A 19,927-nucleotide genomic window follows, 5' to 3' on the forward strand; every position below is an offset into this window, starting at 1 on the left:
AAGAGGCATAAACAATATTTACAATGCTTAGCAAAGAGCTAGAAATGGAAGTGCTTCATTTGTCAAAAATAATTGCACTGGCATTGAACAGTAAAATTTAAAAAATGATGAACAACGCAGTAAAACTATCTGGTTCACCTTGCCTTATTTACGTCGGCACATTTTGCATTATGCTTTCGAAAGTGGTCTCAAAGGTGCGTCATTCGTAAAAAACGTACGTCTTCGAAATTTGCTGTACAGTGTCGAAGATAGTTGGCAAGCTCTTCACTTTGGAAGACTCCAAAAAAGAATGTAATATATATGAGGAGAGACAGCAAAGAATTATCTGTGGTTGTTAGTACACTGTTTTGGCCAAAAATTGGTTTTGTAACCAAGTCATTTGTCATTTTGTTTTGGCTTGACTGAAATATTGCTAGGGAAAAAAAAGTTAATTCAAAATTCAAAATTTTTTTTTAATTATTAATTTTTTTTTTTGAAAAATAAATTTTTTTAGGGATTTTTTTCCATTATGCTATGATTATGTTGTCTATAAGGGGGTTACCCTCCCCCATCCTACTTTTTAGTCCTACCTTTTCTCATTTTTTGAGTGGGAGCCCTGTATAAATTCACTATATAAGGGCCTGTGAAAAATCTGGCCTTAGGACCCTGTTGCTGGTTATGGGTGAAATAGACCCCTACATCACATGTAAAATAGAAATATGTTATTTGGATAATTTTTCTAATTGAAGTGTTTCCAAAACCTGTTGGGAGGAAAAGGCTTGGGCAAAGACTTCCTGGACTCGAAGAGTGCGGGGGGGGGGGGGTGTTGTCAGGGGTAGATGATTGACGTGTTTAAAATTTTTAATAGGATGAATAAAATGGGCCGTTTCATCATCAATCAACTGTTTCAACAAGGGGACACCAGTATCGATTCATAAGGGCTAATTCTAAATTGCAGTAAGGTTTTCTCTAATACATACACAAGGCCACAGCAAGCAAAATGCCCAAAGAGATGGCTAAGAAAAAAATGCCCATAACAAATACGGATGTCATAAATATTTCTAAAATACAGCAACCCAATTAAAAATGCAATTAGAAAAACTAGAAACAATATATATATACACACGTTATAAAATATTATACAATGCCCATAAAATGTATTTATGGTTGTCTTATTCTAAGTATGGATAGCTTCTCAATTTACTCCAACATGCTTATCATATTTCTTTTTCAAATGTGTCGATTGTGTTAGAATTTACTACCTCCGGGAGTAAGCTATTACATTTATTAACAACCCTATTAGAGAAAAATTCCCTGTAACACCATAACCTAGAATTTTCCCTTACCAATCAGTTCTCGTATTCCCTTGTAAAAGCAGTCAATTGATGGCTTATTAATAATTCATTGTCCAGCCTATCCATACTGTTGAAAATTTTGAACACTTCGATCATATCCCCTGCCGACGCCTGGGTTCTTCCAATGTAAACATCTTCAAAAAAAATGAAGTCTTTCTTCATAACTCAAGTCCTGTGTGTGCCAACAAGGACACGCATAGCTCTTTTCTGCACCCCTTCAACCAAATCTATGTCCCCAGTAGGTATGGTCTTCAAAACCTTACAGCATACTCCAGTCCAGGACAAAGTAAGTCTTGAAAAAGCAAAAGAATGGCTTTAGGAGAACGTAAAGACACCTCTTTGAAAGTTAAACTGAGCATTCTATGCACGTTTTTGACCACCACTAAACACAATGTTCAGAAAACCGTAGCTGCTCGCCAACAAGAATTCCCAAATCAGTGACCCTAGTTCATCCAGGATAGTGACACCATTTAACTCGTAAGAGAAATGTGGGTTGTTCAAACCAGAATGAGCTACCATGCACTTGCCAATGCTAAACGTTATGCTCCATTCATTTGCCCACGCTCCAATGCTGTTTAAGTTGGTCTGGAGCAACTGCCTATCGCTTTGATTCTCGACTACCTCCATTAGCTTCACATCATCTGCGAATTTGCTGACAATTCCATCGATACCCTGATCGAGTTTATTGATAAAAAATGAAAAATGTATGGGGTGCAGGACACCACTACTGATGCCTGTCCAATCAGAGAATTCCCCCTTTACCCATGAAAAATGTATGGGATGCAGGACACCACTACTGATGCCTGTCCAATCAGAGAATTCCCCCATAACCCATTGTGACCTATCTCTTAACCAAAATAGGGTTGTGAATAAATAGAATAGCTTAGCTCCAGGGGTCATGAACTCTAACATGATTGAAAAGAAATATGATAAACACATTAAAATAAATTGAGAAGCTATCTATTCTTAGATGAGGCAACCATAATTTTTTATGGGCAGTGTAGTGACCCTAAGTTCTCCGAATAGTAAACACTCATCAAGACAATCCTAAACAGGGATTTATTAGTAAAAATTAGAATATATAATAACGTACACTGGAGACGTTGATCCTACTCTACTGTTTTCCACTCTCTCTTCTTTTTTATTTTTAAATGTTCCCCCTTCAATTCTTGCAATTTTTGTTCCCCTGGGGCTTTTTTTTAAGCCCTTTATTATTTCAAGTCACGTGCCTGATGGGGCTTGTAAATTTTTGGAGATTTGTCCATCTTTAATAGAGAATAATATTGAATTAAGAAAAACTCATTTCTTTTTTTAAAAAATATAGAGGTTCCAGATATCTGTGTTTGACTATTCTACTGCGAGATCTATTATGTGTTGAGAGACATGATTGGATCTTGTATATTCGGTTTTCCATCTGAAGGTCAAAAGTTCAGAACTCTAGCTGTTGGCAAATTTTTTTTTATACATACAGATTATTTTTTTTTTCATAACTAGATTCTAAGATATTTTTATTTTCAGTTTATTCACAGAAACATGGATGCACTGCATTGCAAAGGTGCCCCGCCTGACATTATGATGTTGCCAACTGGGCAAGCTGTCAACATGCAAGCTAAAGTGGTCAGAGAAGCTATGATAGCTCATTCGAAGTCATCACCTCCTTCACCCACTAATCAAGGCAACAGAGAGCTTCACAGTGATTCAAAGGTATAATCATGACTGTTTAGAAAAACATTTTGCAATTTAAATAAAAAAAAGCATTATCAAATTTAAATTTTCAATTTCTTTAAATGGAAGGCCATTAAAAAAAAAAATTTTTTTTTCTAAAGTGCATCTTTGCAACTTGATAAGTTGATGTCTTCTTGATAAATTGATTGTAAGAATTATGTGTTTCAATATGCAGTCGAATCCTGTTGTAATGTCCAAGAGACAGGAGAAATCGCTTCTTTATAAAGGAATTCCAGGTTTTTGCATTATTCCTATTTAAACTTATCTGGGGGATTAGAGAAATGCTTGTTAAAATGAGATTTTTTATTTATTTATTTTTACTATAATGATATTCGTTGAAATGGGATTTGACTAATTTATTCAAGAATTATGTGTGCTTAATTTTATGAATCTCCAATTTACAAACTGACATATTTTTTATGAACTAGTTCTCTTATTCCCAAACAGTATGTCATAAAACTATGAATAAGTTTGGGAATAAGAGAAAAAAATATATATATTTATTTAAAAAAAAAGTCTGTCATATTTTACAAACTATTCTATATACCCAATCTGCATTTCTCGGCTTGTTTTGCTCCTTTGGAATTTTTTTTATAATCAATTTCAACCAGCTGGTCGCAAAAGTAACGACTTGAATTCAAACGTCCTACATTTCCAAAGTGCTCTTAAGGGATGATTGAATGAATTAGATCTGTATTTTGCAAAAATTAAGAGGAAACATTCTTCTGGTTGTGGGGAACTATCCACACACAGTTCAGTTTGTGCACTGAAATTACTAATCTTCAAGCGATCCATATTGAGTTTGAGTTTACCAAACCTGTCGCTCTAGTGTTTGCAGAGTATGGATAAAAAAAATTTATCATTCCTTCAGAAAAAAAACCAGATTACTGCTTTAATACAGAGTCATTTTCAATCAAGAACTTAAAATATGTATTCAATGTTCTTACCACAGTGTATTTTTCAATTACTGCATAGTATTATGTCTGAAAGTACAATTGTGCACATGTATTCCACCATGATGGATTTAAAAACATGAATTAACAATGAATGTGTGTCAAAAGCTTTATCAGATAAATTCATGATAAAATTCTCTTCAAAAACTAAATGCAGAAGTCCAAGTAACCTTTTGAAATTAACTTGATGTTTATGCTCATATTTCCAGTATTCAAGAGCTTACTGACAATGAAATCATCTGTTGAATACTCTAAAGCCCTGTTCACATGTGCGAGATTGGGGGTCGCTGTGGTGGTAATTACCGGCATGACAACTTTTTTCCCCTCGTAGGGAAGAAAAAGGTGGGAGAGAAGCTCATCAAAAAAAGCCCATCTTTCTTGGGGTGGATTGGAGGTCGATACCGACCTTCTCTCCCATAATCCTTTGCGCCGCGAAAACTGCTATAAGCTCCTTCGTCAACCATCTTGAATCAATCACTTCCGTTCAACCTACGTAACCAGTGATGACTTCCGGAAAGAAGTAGCAAAAATCCCCATTACCGGGAACTTCCCGGTATGTTTTATTGTACATGTGAACGGGGCTTTAAGGAGAGCCTTTTTTTGTGCTGAGATGTGGATTTGGAAATCATTTATCAATATCTTTACTATAAGGAAGAAAAGTCAGAGTCTCAAGAGAAAATCAATAGACCTTTGTATAAGCCTCTGAATGTTTGTCAGGACTGACAATTTATTGAACCATTCAACAACATTGAATTTTTTCTATCATTAATTGCATAGGATAGGGTTCTTCAACGCATGGCCTTCAGAGCTTTTCGTCATGGCCCACTGATCATTTTCAGAAAATGGTTGTGACATTGAAAAACGATTAATTCCAGAATTAATGATAGAAATAATTTTGTAATTGATGGGAGAAATAATGCCAGAATTGTTGAAAGAAATAATGCCAGAATTGTTGAAAGAAATAATGCCAGAATTGTTGAAAGAAATAATGTCAGAATTGCTAAAAGAAATAATTCCAAAATTTATGAAAGCAATTATTTCATAATTTGTGACAATAACATATAAATCAATGAGAGAAATAAGTTAATAATTTCTGATAGAAATTATTTCACAATCATTAAAAGAATAATAGCATAATTACTGAAAAAAAATCATTTCAAGATATGGTGAGAAGGAAAATATTTTTAAAATATTACCTCAATAAATAATTACAGAATCATATTTAAAATGATTTTGGATTAAAATCAATCAAAATTAATAATTGATCAAAAACTTTTTCAGAGTGAGTTCTGAAATTATTGTTTTTTAACTAATCAAAATTGGTCATTTATAAAAGAACTAATTTCAGATTAAATAAAAGTCTTTAATCATCATCATGGGCTCAGGAGGCCCGTTGGCCCCTACTATTAAGATGCCACTAAATTACATGAGTTGGTGGTCCACAGGCTTTTCATCTGAAGGTTGTAGGTCCCTGCTGTTGAATGTTATCTATACCAAAATGCCACAGTAAAGTAAAAAAAAATTGTTTAGAAAAAATTGATAAAAACAAGTGAATATGGCATTTTTTCTCTCTAATTTTTCTTTCATCATCTTTCCCATTTATAAGCTGCTCAAATTCAAGTCCATGTGAGTTTTTAAAAACAAATGTCGGGGATAATTTCAAATGCAGAGCAAATTATCAAAATTCAAATATTTATAAATTTTGTTATATTAAGATTCTACTGTGTTTTCTGTTCCAATCCAGTATATTTCAACACCATTTTAAATTGTGTTCTTTTATAGGTGAACCAGCAGAGCTCTATTGAATCTTCTGGATCAGATGCTCCTGCAAAAAACTTAGGAAGGAGAGGTTAGTTGAAAATTATTCAATCACCTTGATATTCTGAGTGTTGTGTCACTTGCGAGTTTTAGAAGTTAATTAAATCAATGATTTAATATAATATACAGTAAAAATTCTGTATAATGATACTCCCTATAACTACAGTATAACTTTCTATATAACGATATTACTCTTCAGTCTAGGCATTTTTACCATATTAATATATCTATAACAATGATTTTCCCTAGTCCCTTAAACATTTATGCATTGATAGCATACTTTTGAAGTTTTATTTTAGCACAATTCATTTGTGTGTGTATTTAACATGTAAAATATAACAGAGTTGGTTCGTGCACCCACCTGATCTAACTATTAAGAGAATACGTGTCCTTATCTTTTCTCGTCCTTTGTCGCTTGTTGGACTAGCTGGGTGCAAGCGAGATGCAGGTGTAAGCAAGAAGCAGGTGCAAGAGTTCACCACTCATGCATTACTGGATACATTTACCTTTTAGTCACCTCAGCATCAATTTATGAGTTTCAACCAAAGATGGGACGAATATTTGGCTGCTATTTGGTACTCAGCCTATTCGACCCTTTTGCCGAATATCTGTGTAAATCTAAGCACAACAAACTAATTTTAAAAAATTATATCAATTGGAATTTTTTGCATAAACTAACAATTTACTTATATTTTATTGTATTTATTTATTCAATATTGCTTGGCTGAAGCCTGTACAAGGGAATGCGGTGGTAATCCCTGTATCAGAAGCCACTAGGGGTACTGCTATTTTGGATTTAGTTCTTACTAGTTCTGAGGATCTTGTTGAACATATTTTGGTGGGGGAAGAGTTTTCTTCCAGTGATCATCGTATAGTCAGATTTCACTGTAACTTTTCCTCGGGTAAGGTTGATAACAAAAAACTGGTCCCTTGTTTTCAAAGAACTAACTTTGATGTTTTGAGAGGAAGGTTAGCGGAAGTTTTTCTAAGACCGGTTGGAATCAGTGGCGGTGGTAAGTCAATGGGAAGAATTTAGTACGAAGCTGTCCTCTGTTTATCACGACAGCATACCCTTTGTTCGAAAAAAGCGTGTTTGTACATCATACCCTCTATGGTTCACAGATAGCATGCGTAACCTTTATCTTGAAAAGAAAAGAGCATTCAGAGAGTAGAAAAGTGGACGAGGTGACTTATCATTGTTTACTGATAAAAGAAGAGTGTTGAAGAAAGCGATAAGGGATAGGGAAAAGGAAGTTGAATCTAGGTTGGCAGATAATATTGGCTCTGACCCAAAATCATTTTTTCGATACGTCAATAATGGATGTAAGGGGACAGTTGGCCCCCTCTCGATAGGAGGCTCTAGGGTAGAGAGTAATGTAGGCATGTGTAGTGCTTTCAATGACTTTTTCGCGTCGGTTTTTAATGGAGATGAGATAATGATATTCAATATACGGGTGTTGCATGGGGTAATAAAACCCTCAACAATATTCAAGTAGAAGACGTGGAGGTCCTAAATCTTCTAAGAAATGTATGTGCAAGCAAAGCACCTGGATCAGATGATATCTATCCCAGGGTCCTCAGGGAATGTGCTAATGAATTTTTGGGGCCAGTCACACAGATATACAAGAGTAGTGTTGCTGAGGGTATCGTCCCAAGGGATTGGGAACTTGCTAATGTTGTTCCGATATTTAAGAAGGATAGTAGAAAAGCTGTGTCCAATTATTATCGTCCAGTGAGTTTGACGAGCACCATCTCGAAAATTTTGGAAATTATCATCAACAGGCAGTTTGTGAAGTGGATAGACGAGAATAATGTATTGTCGGATAATCAGCATGGGTTCATGAAGGGGAAGTCATGTGTAACTAACCTCCTTTACTTCTATGATCATGTGACTAAGGCTTTGGATAAGAGCAAAAATGTAGATGTTGTTTACCTTGATTTCCACGAGGCGTTCGATCGGGTCCAACATGGTAAACTCTTGAAGCGTTTGCACGAGTGCATGGTCACTCATTTTGGTTCGAACAACCCACTGTTCTCTTACGAGTTGAATGGTGTTACTATCCCAGATGCAACTAGGGTCATCGATTTGGGAATTCTCGTTGAAGAGCGGCTTAGGTGTTCTGAACATTGTTCAGTGGTGGTCAAAAAAGTGAATAGAACACTTGGTCTCATTTTCAAAAAGGTCTCTTCGTGTTATCCTTAAGTCATTCTTCCGCTTTTTCGAGGCTTAGTTCATTCTGGATCGAAGTATACTGTAAGGTTTTAGAGACCATACCTACAGAGAGAGGGACATAGACTTGGTTGTAGGGATGCAGAGAAGCGATACGCGTGTCCTTATTGGCACACGGGGCTTGAGTTATGAAGAGAGACTTCATTTTTTGAATATGTTTCATTGGATGAACGCAGGTGTCGAGGAGATACACCACCAATCGACTGCTTTTACAAGGGGACACCAGTCTTGAATGGTGATTGACAAATCAAGGTTATGGTGTCGCAGGGAATTTTTCCCTAATAGGGTTGTTAATAAGTGGAATAGCTTACCCCCGGAGGTATGACCCCATTGATTTTTAAAAAAAATACAATAAACATGTTGGGGTAAATCGAGAAACTGTCCATGCTTAGAATAAGACAACCATAAGTATTCTTTATGGGCATTGTATAATATTTTATAACATGTATATATTGTTTATAATTTTTATTAACTGCATTTTTAATTGGGTTGCTGTATTTTTGAAATATATTTCATCCATATTTTTATGGGCATCTTTTTCTCAGCCACCTCGTTGGGCATTATGCCTATTGTGGTGTTGTATTTGTAAAGTTTGACAGAAGAGACGGTTGATGTTACAAAGGAAATCTGAAACTGTTGTACAATCAAAAATGTTTGTTGGGAGGATGTTCCAATCGGTTATTGTTCGAGGGAAGAAACTAAATTTGAAACAATCAGTGGATGCAAAGATGAGTTTGAATTTATGGGAATGGTTGGTTTTATTGGAAAAGTATGAAGCTGGAGTTGCTCGATATGAAAATGGCCATGAAGAACTTTGAAAAAAAAAAGTTAATCAAGAGATATGTTTACAGGTGGAAAGCAATTGAATATTGAGTTTGCCCTTGAGTTTAGTAACGGAGACTGAGAATGACCAACAGTTTGAAATGAAGCGGGCGGATTTATTTTGAATATATTCAAGTTTGTCTGTATTGGAGAGAGTATGGGGAGTCCCAGATTTCACAAGCATAGTGGGAGTGAGCACGAGTTACACAAATTCAGTAACTGAAGGATGTACCTAGGCAAGAAATGTATTAAGTTACTGAAACGGGCAAAGAACATATAGACTGGAAAAATAAGTGATAAATTTTATGATGCATTAATACTTGAGAGTAAATAATGGTTGGCATCTTTTAATTAGATGTAAAATTGTAACTGTTGTTGTAAGTGTTGAAAAAAAAAAATTGATTCTGTAAGTACAGTGATACCTGAGCTAACGAATGCCTTAGCTTCGATGGTTTGAACAGTTTGAAAAACTGAATTTTCCAGTTAACAAAGATTTTTAGACTAAAACTGGTTGCATACATACTGGAAAATAAAAAGATATTTATCATCTCGCATCTTCCTGTATATTGTCATTTATACAATTTTGAAACTGTTAGTTTTAGCTTTTAATCAGTTTTTAACTTGTTATAGCATTCCTTGGTGTTTTAAAAATCCATCTTTGAATTTTGGGCAGAAGCTTGAACGAATCAAACAATTTTCCATAGAAACCTATGAGAAATCATGTTTTAGCTAAGGAATGTGATTCCGGAATAAATTATATTTGCTAGCTAAGATATCACTGTAGTATTGAAATACAATATATCAACATTAAATTTGATTTTCAGTATCATGGCAATAAGAATCATTGTTATGAGTTTTTTTAATATTTATTTAAATAATAAATTGCATAATTAAAATTCAATATCAATCATTTGAACTTACCCCAATGATTTCATTTTCAATTAAAAATTAAAATTTTATTCATAGTTATTGTGAATTTTAAGAAAATTGATATTCCTCCGTCATATTCGGTATTTGGCCAAAACATTAGCTGATTATTCAGCTGTTTGGCCAAATCACTATTCCTCCTATATATTGTAAATATGTATATTAGCTGAAAAAGTCAAGTAATTTGGTTAAAATTAAAAGCTCTAACATAACCTAATTGAAATTTTTTTCTTCAGTGTATGTTCATTATCTTTAATCTGTTTTTATCGCCTTTGTTCAATCAAGCTCATCATTAGACATGTTCTCAGTACAATGCTATTTTTCCCTTCATTCTATGTGGATTATGTTGTAGCCCAGTAGTTTTTCAATCACTGCTGTTCAACTTATGTACATCCTATTGATAAGAGCAACTGTTTTCTGACAATAGTATTCATTATGTCAAGCTTAATTTATTGACATTTAAAAATTTTCATCAAACAATCAAGTCAGTTGCCACATTGGCCCAATTTGTGTATTTTGCATTTTCTTTAAGGAGTTGATTAAGGTGAAGTGTATGAAGTGTATACTGATTTTGAAGTTCTGGTGGTTTAATGTTAAGATTTTCTAAAACATTGTTTGAAATACAGTCTCCCCCCCCCCCGTATTCGCAGGGGTTGTGTTTCGAGGGTGACCGCGAATATGGAAATCCGCGAATAACCGAAACCATAGGTTTTTCTTCATATATCTCGTTTACTAAATATCACGAGAAAGAGCAGGGTGACGCAGAGGTAGAAGGGAATGTAAAAGAGGGTGCAGTGATTGTTGGCGATGTTTTCTGAAAGAGCATTGTGATTTTTTTTTGCCGTGTCTTCTTCATATCATCAAGTATGTTGGAATATGTTGACAAGGCTTTCTCTACTAATTTTTCTACATGTGAAGAACATAAAATGTAGGGATCTATGTTATGAAAATAATCTATTTCTGATTTGAGCTTGCGAAGCCCTTCCGCTATGTTACTTGTGGTGAACTTGTCTTCGACATCTCTATCTTGATCTTCATCTTTCATCTGGTATCGCTTCGGTTTCAGAACCAGTCAGCTGCATTAATTTGTCCTCAGTCAATCCTGTATCAAAAGAACTTTGAATGGCACGTATTCACTCCCAAGGTACCTCTTAACTTCCGGAACGAAACACCGTTTAAACCAATCCAGGAAAAGTGTTTTCGTAGTCTAAGCCTTTTCATTGTTTGTCCTAAATACTGGGAGCTATGATTTACCCTTTCCCTTCAATGCTCGCGGATTCGCAGATTTGAAAATGACGATAGGCTTTATCATGTACCCATACCCATTTGCGCAAAACAACAACATAGTAAATCTATCTCTACTTGCCTTAAAACCATGAGCTTGCTTTTTTTCTCTTGCTTAACTTCTTTACGGCATTTTCTTCCAAAATAGTGTAGTTTCGTCAGCGTTAAAACCCTGCTGAGGTGCATATAACCCTTCTCTTCAATACTTTTCTACAACTCTGGAAATTTTCTAGCTGCCTCCTGGTCGCCAGTGACTTTTACATTGCGTGATCCGAATCGTTTCTTAAACCTATGAAACCAACCTTAACTTGCATAAAATTCTGATGAAATAGACGTTTCACCGGCCCATTCCTTATTGAAGAGTAAATTTTTTTTTTTTTTCTGTTATAATATTAAATTCAATTGGAATACCTTTTCGTAGCAGTCTTGTACCCACAAAAAACAGCATTTTCTGTACGAGAAACACATAGATCCTGTAGGCGCTGCATAGTTTCGACTGCCACGGGTGCAGCTACAGCTGAACAAGTTTCAGATTCCTTTTCCTTGGTATATCTCACCTAAATCCATTGATTCCATGAAGGTGGACCACAGCGGTTATTGACTTACTTTCGTAAAGTATAGTCAATACTATATCCAATTTTTCTTGTCAAGTTTTCACTTTTATTTACCTTTTCAAAGCATTATCAGTAGCACTAGAACGAACCATCCTAAACAAGCACAATTCAAATTTTGTAAACAAAACACGTGAATAACGATTGCTGAGTGGTGAAAAAAAAAATTTCAATAAAGGAAAAAAAACCGTGAATACGGAAACCGCGAATATGGGGGGGGGGGCTGACTGTATTTCATTTTGCTCTTACAAAACTTCAATGAAAATGTGTGTAATTTGTTTTACTTCATCAGATTCACGAGGTGATGGCTCATCTGGCGAAAATACATCATCATCTCCAGTAGGCTCGCCAAAAGCTTCAGCTGTTCAAAATCAAGTACCAGGAGTCACGGAAAACAGGTTCAAGAAAAATGCTGGTGCCACCACTAACAAGAGAGATACGTGGATGCGACAACGGCTGGCAAGACAAGGTAGTGGTGACAGTGACAGGGGCTATCGCAGCGATCACGAGGTCTATCTGAGTGAGAGGGACCAGTATGGTATATATAGTGCACATAGTGACGGTTATGCAAGTGATTGGGAAGCTTTCATGGCTAAACAGAATTACAGTGCAGGTGGCAGCAATAGTCATCCCTATCATCAGAAAGTGCTGCATTCTGGATATAGGGGAAGTGGAGAAGGACAGGAGCTCCAGAGTGAAGATGTGAACAACAGCACATACTGGGCAAATTATCAGTATGCTGACCAACCACAAGAGTCACAAGTTGGTGATCAGTATCAAGAAATGGTGCTTAATCAACAAGGATACTGGCAAGCTGTAAGTAGTTATAACTGTGGCTAATTTTATTTTTCTTTAAAGTTTGGTAGAATTCATTGTAATAATTATAGGAAAGTAGGGGCTAGTAGGACAAATTTTAGTTTTTTTGATTTTTTGAAGTTAAATAAAAAAACTTAATTTTCTTTTCTTTTTTTTTTGTTTTATCGATAAACATGCACATTTGTGGTATAGGATAAAAATATTCAACACGCAAAGTGATTGCTTAAATTTTCCTGATCCCCATTTTAACTACCCTAGTAGAAATCACTTAACCTTCTAGATATTGTCGCCTATTTTCAAAAAAAAAATTTTTTTTTCTGATTGCATGAGCTGATAAATGCTTTTCCTAACGCAAAATAATAATAAAAGAACAAGAAAGAACAGACTTAGAACTAATATAACTGTTATCAGACTTCGAACGAAACCTGACTTCCCACTGGCAATTGATTGTCAGGACATGGGGAAGGAAAACAGGCAAAGCTTTCTGTACAGAGCTATCTGGGATTGGGGTTGCTGAAATGAGAGGGTGTTAAGAAGACAAGAGATATCTGGATTGTTACTGTAAGGGTTAAAACAAAGTTTTCTTTTCTTTTGCAGTGATGATCAATTTTATAAGTCAAATCTTTTTTCCCATTAGATGCCCAGATTGAGATCTAATAGGACAAGAAAAATAGACTCGCAAAAGAATTGATAAGCATTATGAAATATTATTTTAGCATAGTTTTTCAGGAGTTTCTATGGCCAAGCTAAAGTATAATGAAATGGAAACTTTCTATAGTTTCAATTGTTGTCAGGCTATGGTGTAGCTTTGATGCCATTACGGAATATTTAAGCTTTCCGTCTTGCTTGAGAGAAAACACTTTTTGCTAAGCATTAATCTCTATGCTTGTCCCATTATACCCCCCCCCCCCAGAGGGCTGAAAGTTTATATTTTTGAGATCTGAAGGTATGATTAACCAGGTACGCTTAACAGTATCTGGTTTATCATAAGAAAGTTTAACTATATATGAAAGTGCAATACTTAAAGTATATCAATTAGCAGTATCTTCATAAAATGAAAAGAAATTTAATATTTCAAAATCGTTCTCTCTCTCAAAAAAAAAAAAACAGATACTGAAATTTGTCCTTGTCTCATTTTCCCCCTCCCACTTTCCCTTGTATATATATAGGGGGAGGCTAACAATATTTAACTCCATAGAGAGTGCATAGCAAACGGGGGCATGGCGAACCGTTGACCCTAGAGGTATTTTTTAACTTTTTATATAGTCCCTGTGTGCCCCAAAACCCAATTAGAAAGTTGTTGCCCTGTCTCTCCTTATGCCAACACAAAAAATTCCAGATTTCTAAATGCATTATTCACTAAGGTATTAAAATTCCAAAATATGAAGGAAAGAAGTGTTAAATGCGGGTGAAACAGTTTTTCCGCATTTAGAGATGTTTTTTTTCCAAATTTTCCTTCAGTTTTCAAATTTAAATATCTCAATGAATATTGCACTTAGAAACTGTATTTTTTTATTTTAATAACTATACAACCCCTTTAATCATGAATGAAATATCTGAGTACTACACATTATTTGAAAACTTTGTCTGATCGAAAGTATACTTCTAGAATCAATGGTTCACCAGTAAAATACTATACCCCCGTTTGCTGTACACTCTGTATATTTAACTATTTAACCTCTGCTAACAAAAATACACTACGTTTCCAAAAGTCTCTCTTTTTTTAGAGTTCAGACATTTTCTCAAATTTATAAAAAAAAACCTGGCAGATTTTTTATGTTAGTGCATGCTTCATTTCAGCGAAAATGTCATTGGCTAAATCTGTATTCATTAGTCAATGGCAGGAAAAACGTCGCAAAAAATCTTTGTTAGTCGCACCATTCATTAGCCAAGGTGTTCCTGTATTTAATTTAATTTTTGTTTATTTTATTTAAGCAATTTCTTTGCACTTTTTCCCAAGTGATACAATTTATTGCATTGTTTACAATTTATTATGTTTTTGTATAGTTTATTATTTCAAACATTAAATTTCACTTATTGAATTTTATAGGATCCAACATATGCTCAGTATTATCCTGCTTACAATACAAGTCAACCTTACCAAACGCAACCACTTGGTGATAATCAGGCATTCTACTACCAAAAAAGTGACATTCCAGTCCAGTCTGTAGAATACTATCATCCTAGTCTACCCATGCAACAAGCGCCACCACCTCAGTGGCAGCCAAGACCACCAGTGGCACCGCCACCAGCTGGGGCAAGAACCATACCTAGGCGATTCTCCGCTTCTCCACACATGAAGAGGGCTCAATGTATCAGTGTGCAAGCACCATTACATGGCACTCCGCAAGAATACCACCTGATGCCACAACCAACCGCTAACGTACTGCAAGTGTCTCCTGGAAATTCACCCCGACCAGGACGCTCTCCATCTCCCAGAATGGAGTCAAAATTTACATATCCACCACCCTTGAGAGGAACCGTTCCTCATGTCCAGGGTCAGTATTCTTCTGGACCAATTACCTCACAACCTGGCAATGCTGTCCCCTACCCCGCACCACAAATTCCTGCTCACCAAGGTTATTATGGTTATCATAATGCACCACCAACTTATCCCGTAATGCCTCCGTCTCCTCGTATGAAACATTGCACAGAAGTTTATTCTGGAGGACCAGTAGCTGATCCAATGCAGCAAGTCAAATCTTACGCCACTCTTCCTGGAGTGCACAGCTCAAATTATTACAACGATGTGGGACAGAGACAACATTCCATTGACGATTCCAAAATATCATGGGAAACGAGAAATTCTATTTCTAACCCAGAACAATATGACATATCGATGCACGGTGTTGAATTCATGAGTGATAGCCTGCATTGTAGAACAACATCTATTCCGGTTCAGATTCAGAACATAGAACATGTACCAGAAGAACTTCCAATGAGCAACGCTATTCATCTCAATCGATCTGTTCCATGTATAAATATAATACCAAGTACATCTCCACCTCGGACATCGTATGGAGAACAGCCTCCTGGAGCTTGGAAAGGTATTGTATATTCTTTTTAAAACAATGAATTTATATTTTGGTGGAAACATTTGTTTTACAGGTTTCATTAATGCATTCAAATATTCATTACTGTAAACTGAGATGAACTTAAGACAGGCAGGGTAGCTTTAGGACAAATGTATTTGAAATTATTCGATAGGCTGAGTTTTCATGCTATTGTCACATTCTAGATCTATAGTCTGTTCTTGGTTAAGTTTGCAGTGAAGGGAAAACCGTGAGGATGCTGCATCACTTGTTTCTATGTCAACGAAAACCTTTTAACCAGTGTATTAGTGTGCAGCCTCAGTAAAGTATGGCTGATTCTCGCCAAGCTCATGACAAAAAACTATTCTTTGCATCTAACATGATGCATGTAAAAAATTACATAATAATTTCAGTAATAAGTGTGATGTTAAGAAAAAAAACTATTTTTGATGCTTTCAGAATTGTAAGTTGTTTCTGAAATCAAAAATGATTTTTGTTCCCCGGGAAATAAACCAGAAATTAAAGTACATTGAAACAGTAGGATAAGTCCCAAATTTTTTCATAGAACGACTATCATATATGTTTTACTTTCGATATAATGACCCTCCCAATATAACGTCTATTTTCAATGGAATGAACGGGGGTCGTTATATTGTGCATCAACTATATATGTTTCTCAGCAACCTCTGATATGCGGAAACTTTACTTTCCCCCATGAGAATACATTCTCTACCCTTCACTGCAAAGTTAACCGCCAACAGACTATGGAATTGTTCACAACAATAGGTAGAATGCGTCGAGGTGCTTAAATATATTCTGAGTGATGCTTCTGATTGTTGGTGCCTTGTTTCTTCTATTTAGTGATTATTATAACGTTGTGAAACCTCTTAAAACTTTGATCAGTCAAAATTGTATGTGAAGTGAAAACAAATAACTTAATAATTCAATTCTTAATTTTGTAAAATTTAGTCACTTGGTTCCAAAAGCCATTATGTCTAAAAACAAATTTTTCAGCAAAATAAAGAAACTTCTCACAATTCTGTGCAAAAATATTTTTTTTAATTGATTTTTACATTAATTTTACAATTTCCCATGACTATGGCCAAAAATATTAGTTTTCCTTTACTTACAAAATAAAAAAGCATGTTGAACATAAGTTTTGAAAGTGAAGAATGGACATTATGAGTATGTTCATTGAATATGAAAATACAAACAAACTCAAGTTAGAAAAGGCAACAGTTTTACAAAACTCTTTTATTATCTCAAAGAACACACTTGGCCTAGATCAGTGTTTCTTAACCTTTTTTTGCCCCTGGCCTCATTTGAACCATATTTTTTTTCTCATGGCTCCCGTCTTACACAGAGTCTTCACCTCTCATCTGGAAGCAAGATCCTTTATACATATCGAAATGATTTTTTCAGTGAATTTATACTGAACGAAAATTTTGTGAAGAAAATTGGCCTCCAGACCACTGGCCTAGAATTTATTGATCTCCATGTTAGCCAGAGTTCTATCAGTACCGTCTCAACATCATGGGACCCCCTAGGCAAAGTGATGCTATGGTAGTCCCATACTTAGCTGGAAATAAACAGCCTACATATTTCCTACTTATTTTCAAAATTAATTGTACTACAAAAATATCATAAGGTGGGGTCACTTAAGGACATGAGGTCCCTCAGGCATGACCCCTCACAAGAGCGGGACTGACAGAGCTGCAGCCCGGGGTCTGATATGGTTTTCATCATTTTTTTGTTTTTCACACTATATTTAATATAGAGAAGGGGGTTGCGAAAAAACCCATCCTAGGGAACTTGTTGCAAAATGTAGGTGGTGAGGCCCGGATGGGTCTATGCCCTAAGACAGCCCTGGTTTTATGGGTGGTTTTGTTGGATTCTGTAAGTGTATATTCACTAATATAAAAGCTTTATTTCTTCCCACCTTAATTTATCTTCTCAGCTCTCTGCAGCCCTCCGAACCACCTGTCATGGCCCCTTTCTCCATTTTCGTCCGTGGCCCCCTTGAAGTATCCCAGTATCACTAGGGGGCCATATGGCCCCCGGTTGAGAACCACTGGCCTAGACCAGTATTGTACGGTTGTATTTAGCAATTTTGAAAAGGTAATATAGCTTTTTCAAAAAGTGTTAGAGTTCCAAAATATTTTCCTCTTCTAAAGGTATTTCACGAGAATAATCTGCAGCTGTGTGTTCCTGGCCATTGTCTTCTCTTTGTAAAACAACTTGATCAATAAAATGGGGTTTTTTTTTGTAATACTGGAGGGGTTTGACTGCATATCCCATGCAGGCTCATAGTGATTTTGAAGAAACCTCGGGTCACATTCAATTTCTCAGCCTTTACAATACCTTTATTAATAGGTTGTGGTATAGTTTCTTTCCAGGATTTACCTTTTTTTCAGATACTCTTCAGAACACCAATAGTCAAGTTGTAGCCAATCTTGCCTTGCACTTTAATAGTTACAGTGTTGTACTTTGTCAGGATAATTTTTTTTCTGGACATAAACTGAAAGTGCCAATTTACTGGCAGTGCCTGGCGCAGCAGGAATTTTTCCATGTTTTGGAATGCCCAATACGGCTGCTTTCCAGTCATACTTCCAGATCTGTATCCAATTTAAAAACAGTTCCAACATTCTTAAAAATTTCCTCATACTCTTGAGGATTTACAATGGTGGATTTGGCCACAACTTCTCTTTCAATCCTGCTGAAAATATAATCTGGGAGAATGTGGGAATGTCCAAAAACAGGGAAAAGAAGAATGATTTTTTTTTTTTACTGAACTTGGGATATTTTTTACTAGCCCTGTTGCAAACCATTTCTACAACAAAACTTTCGTTCTGTCCACCGCAACCATCTGTGACAAGCTTGATTGTATTAATGTTTTCTAAATCATTGTTGCACAATTGGTGGTAAATCGCTGACACAATTTCACATTAGCCTTTTACATACTCACTATCCAGTCAAGCATAGCAAAATGTATTTTCTGTGGTTTGTTTGTCCTTGGATCTTGCAATGAAATGCAAAAGCTTTACAAACTGCGGTGGAGAAGCAAGAATTTCGTAAGTCCACATGGAATAGCGTATTGCTGAAACGTTATTCTAACCTCATACAAAGTGTTTCCAAAAACTTAGCGTAACTGCAAATCGTCGAAAGCCATGCATAAAAAAGTATTAGGAAAACTCAGTGTCAATCGTTTATTTCTTAAATTGGCTTCAAATACAAGGCCACAACAGGCAAAATGTCCAACAAGGTGGCTGAGAAAAAAATGCCCATAACAAATATGGATGCCATATATTACTAAAATACAGCAACCCAATTAAAAATACAATTACAAAAACTATAAACAATATATATATATACATTATACACATATATGCATGATAGAATATTATGCGATGCCCATAAAATGTATTTATGGTTGTCTTATTCTAAGTATGGATAACTTCTCGATTTATTCCAACATGTTTATCGTATTTCTTTTTAAACATGTCAATTTTGTTAGAATTTACTGCCCCCGGGGAGTAAGCTATTCCATTTATTAACAACCCTATTAGAGAAAAATTCCCTGCAACACCATAACCTAGAAGTGTCCCTTACCAAACGAGATACTAGTGTTCTTTTGTAAAAGCAGTTGATTGACCGATTATGTATACTTCAGTGAGCAGTGCTGAATGAAGCATGTGTACATTGTATTATGATTTCCACGTGAATATTTTTTATTTGAAAATGATGAATGGTAAGAAAACTGTCTTCAATCTGGAATGGGCATAAAAAACCTGAATCTTCAGTATTCTGATTGGATTGAAAAGTAGTCAAAAATGGCCCATATAAAGCGTAGTGTCGGCTTTGCAACAGGGATAGACAAGCTATTCAGAGCCATACCAAGAATGTGAAATCAAAAGAGTTTTGTAAACAACCCCACAAGATTACTAAAATTTTTGGTCAATAAATAAATTTATTTTAATTTATATTAAACTTTCAATTAAAAAAGGTACCTTGAATTTTTTGAAAATCTTACTGGAAAACCTGAAAAAGTTAGGGAAAATTTTTACGAAGATGAGTATGTACTCTGTATATATTATAATTGGTACTGATGATAAGGGACATTTAAATTCATTCATATTTGATTTATAGAAATTTTAATTCACCAACATAGTGTCTTTCTAATAATTTTGGATAATTAAGGTTCTACTGTACTGCTTGACAAATGTCATTTCCCACAAGTTTGAGTTGTATAACACCAATAATGCACCACAGTGGTCATGATAATGTTGAACAGAGTAGCCCATTAAAGACGACTTTGCTTTTTAGAAATTAAGAAAGCAATGAGTGGAACCACTCTCTGCATTTATTGGCAAAGAAA

General features: G+C 35.4%; 1 protein-coding gene across 2 annotated transcripts in view; it reads left to right on the plus strand.

Moving 5' to 3' along the window:
* LOC149065300 (uncharacterized) overlaps positions 1-19,927 on the plus strand; it is a 101,120-nt gene that overhangs the window by 52,123 nt on the left and 29,070 nt on the right. For both annotated transcript variants that reach the window (XM_089254113.1, XM_089254114.1), the window contains exons 15-18: positions 2,853-3,038; positions 5,795-5,861; positions 11,997-12,520; positions 14,571-15,567. In XM_089254113.1, coding sequence (XP_089110239.1) covers positions 2,853-3,038; positions 5,795-5,861; positions 11,997-12,520; positions 14,571-15,567 — 1,774 coding nt within the window. The remainder of the gene's footprint in view (positions 1-2,852; positions 3,039-5,794; positions 5,862-11,996; positions 12,521-14,570; positions 15,568-19,927) is intronic.

The sequence above is a fragment of the Pholcus phalangioides genome, unplaced genomic scaffold, assembly GCF_987345545.1.
Source record: "Pholcus phalangioides strain wild (caught in Gottingen) unplaced genomic scaffold, Ppha-v1.0 ptg000040l_1, whole genome shotgun sequence".
NCBI lineage: Eukaryota > Metazoa > Arthropoda > Arachnida > Araneae > Pholcidae > Pholcus > Pholcus phalangioides.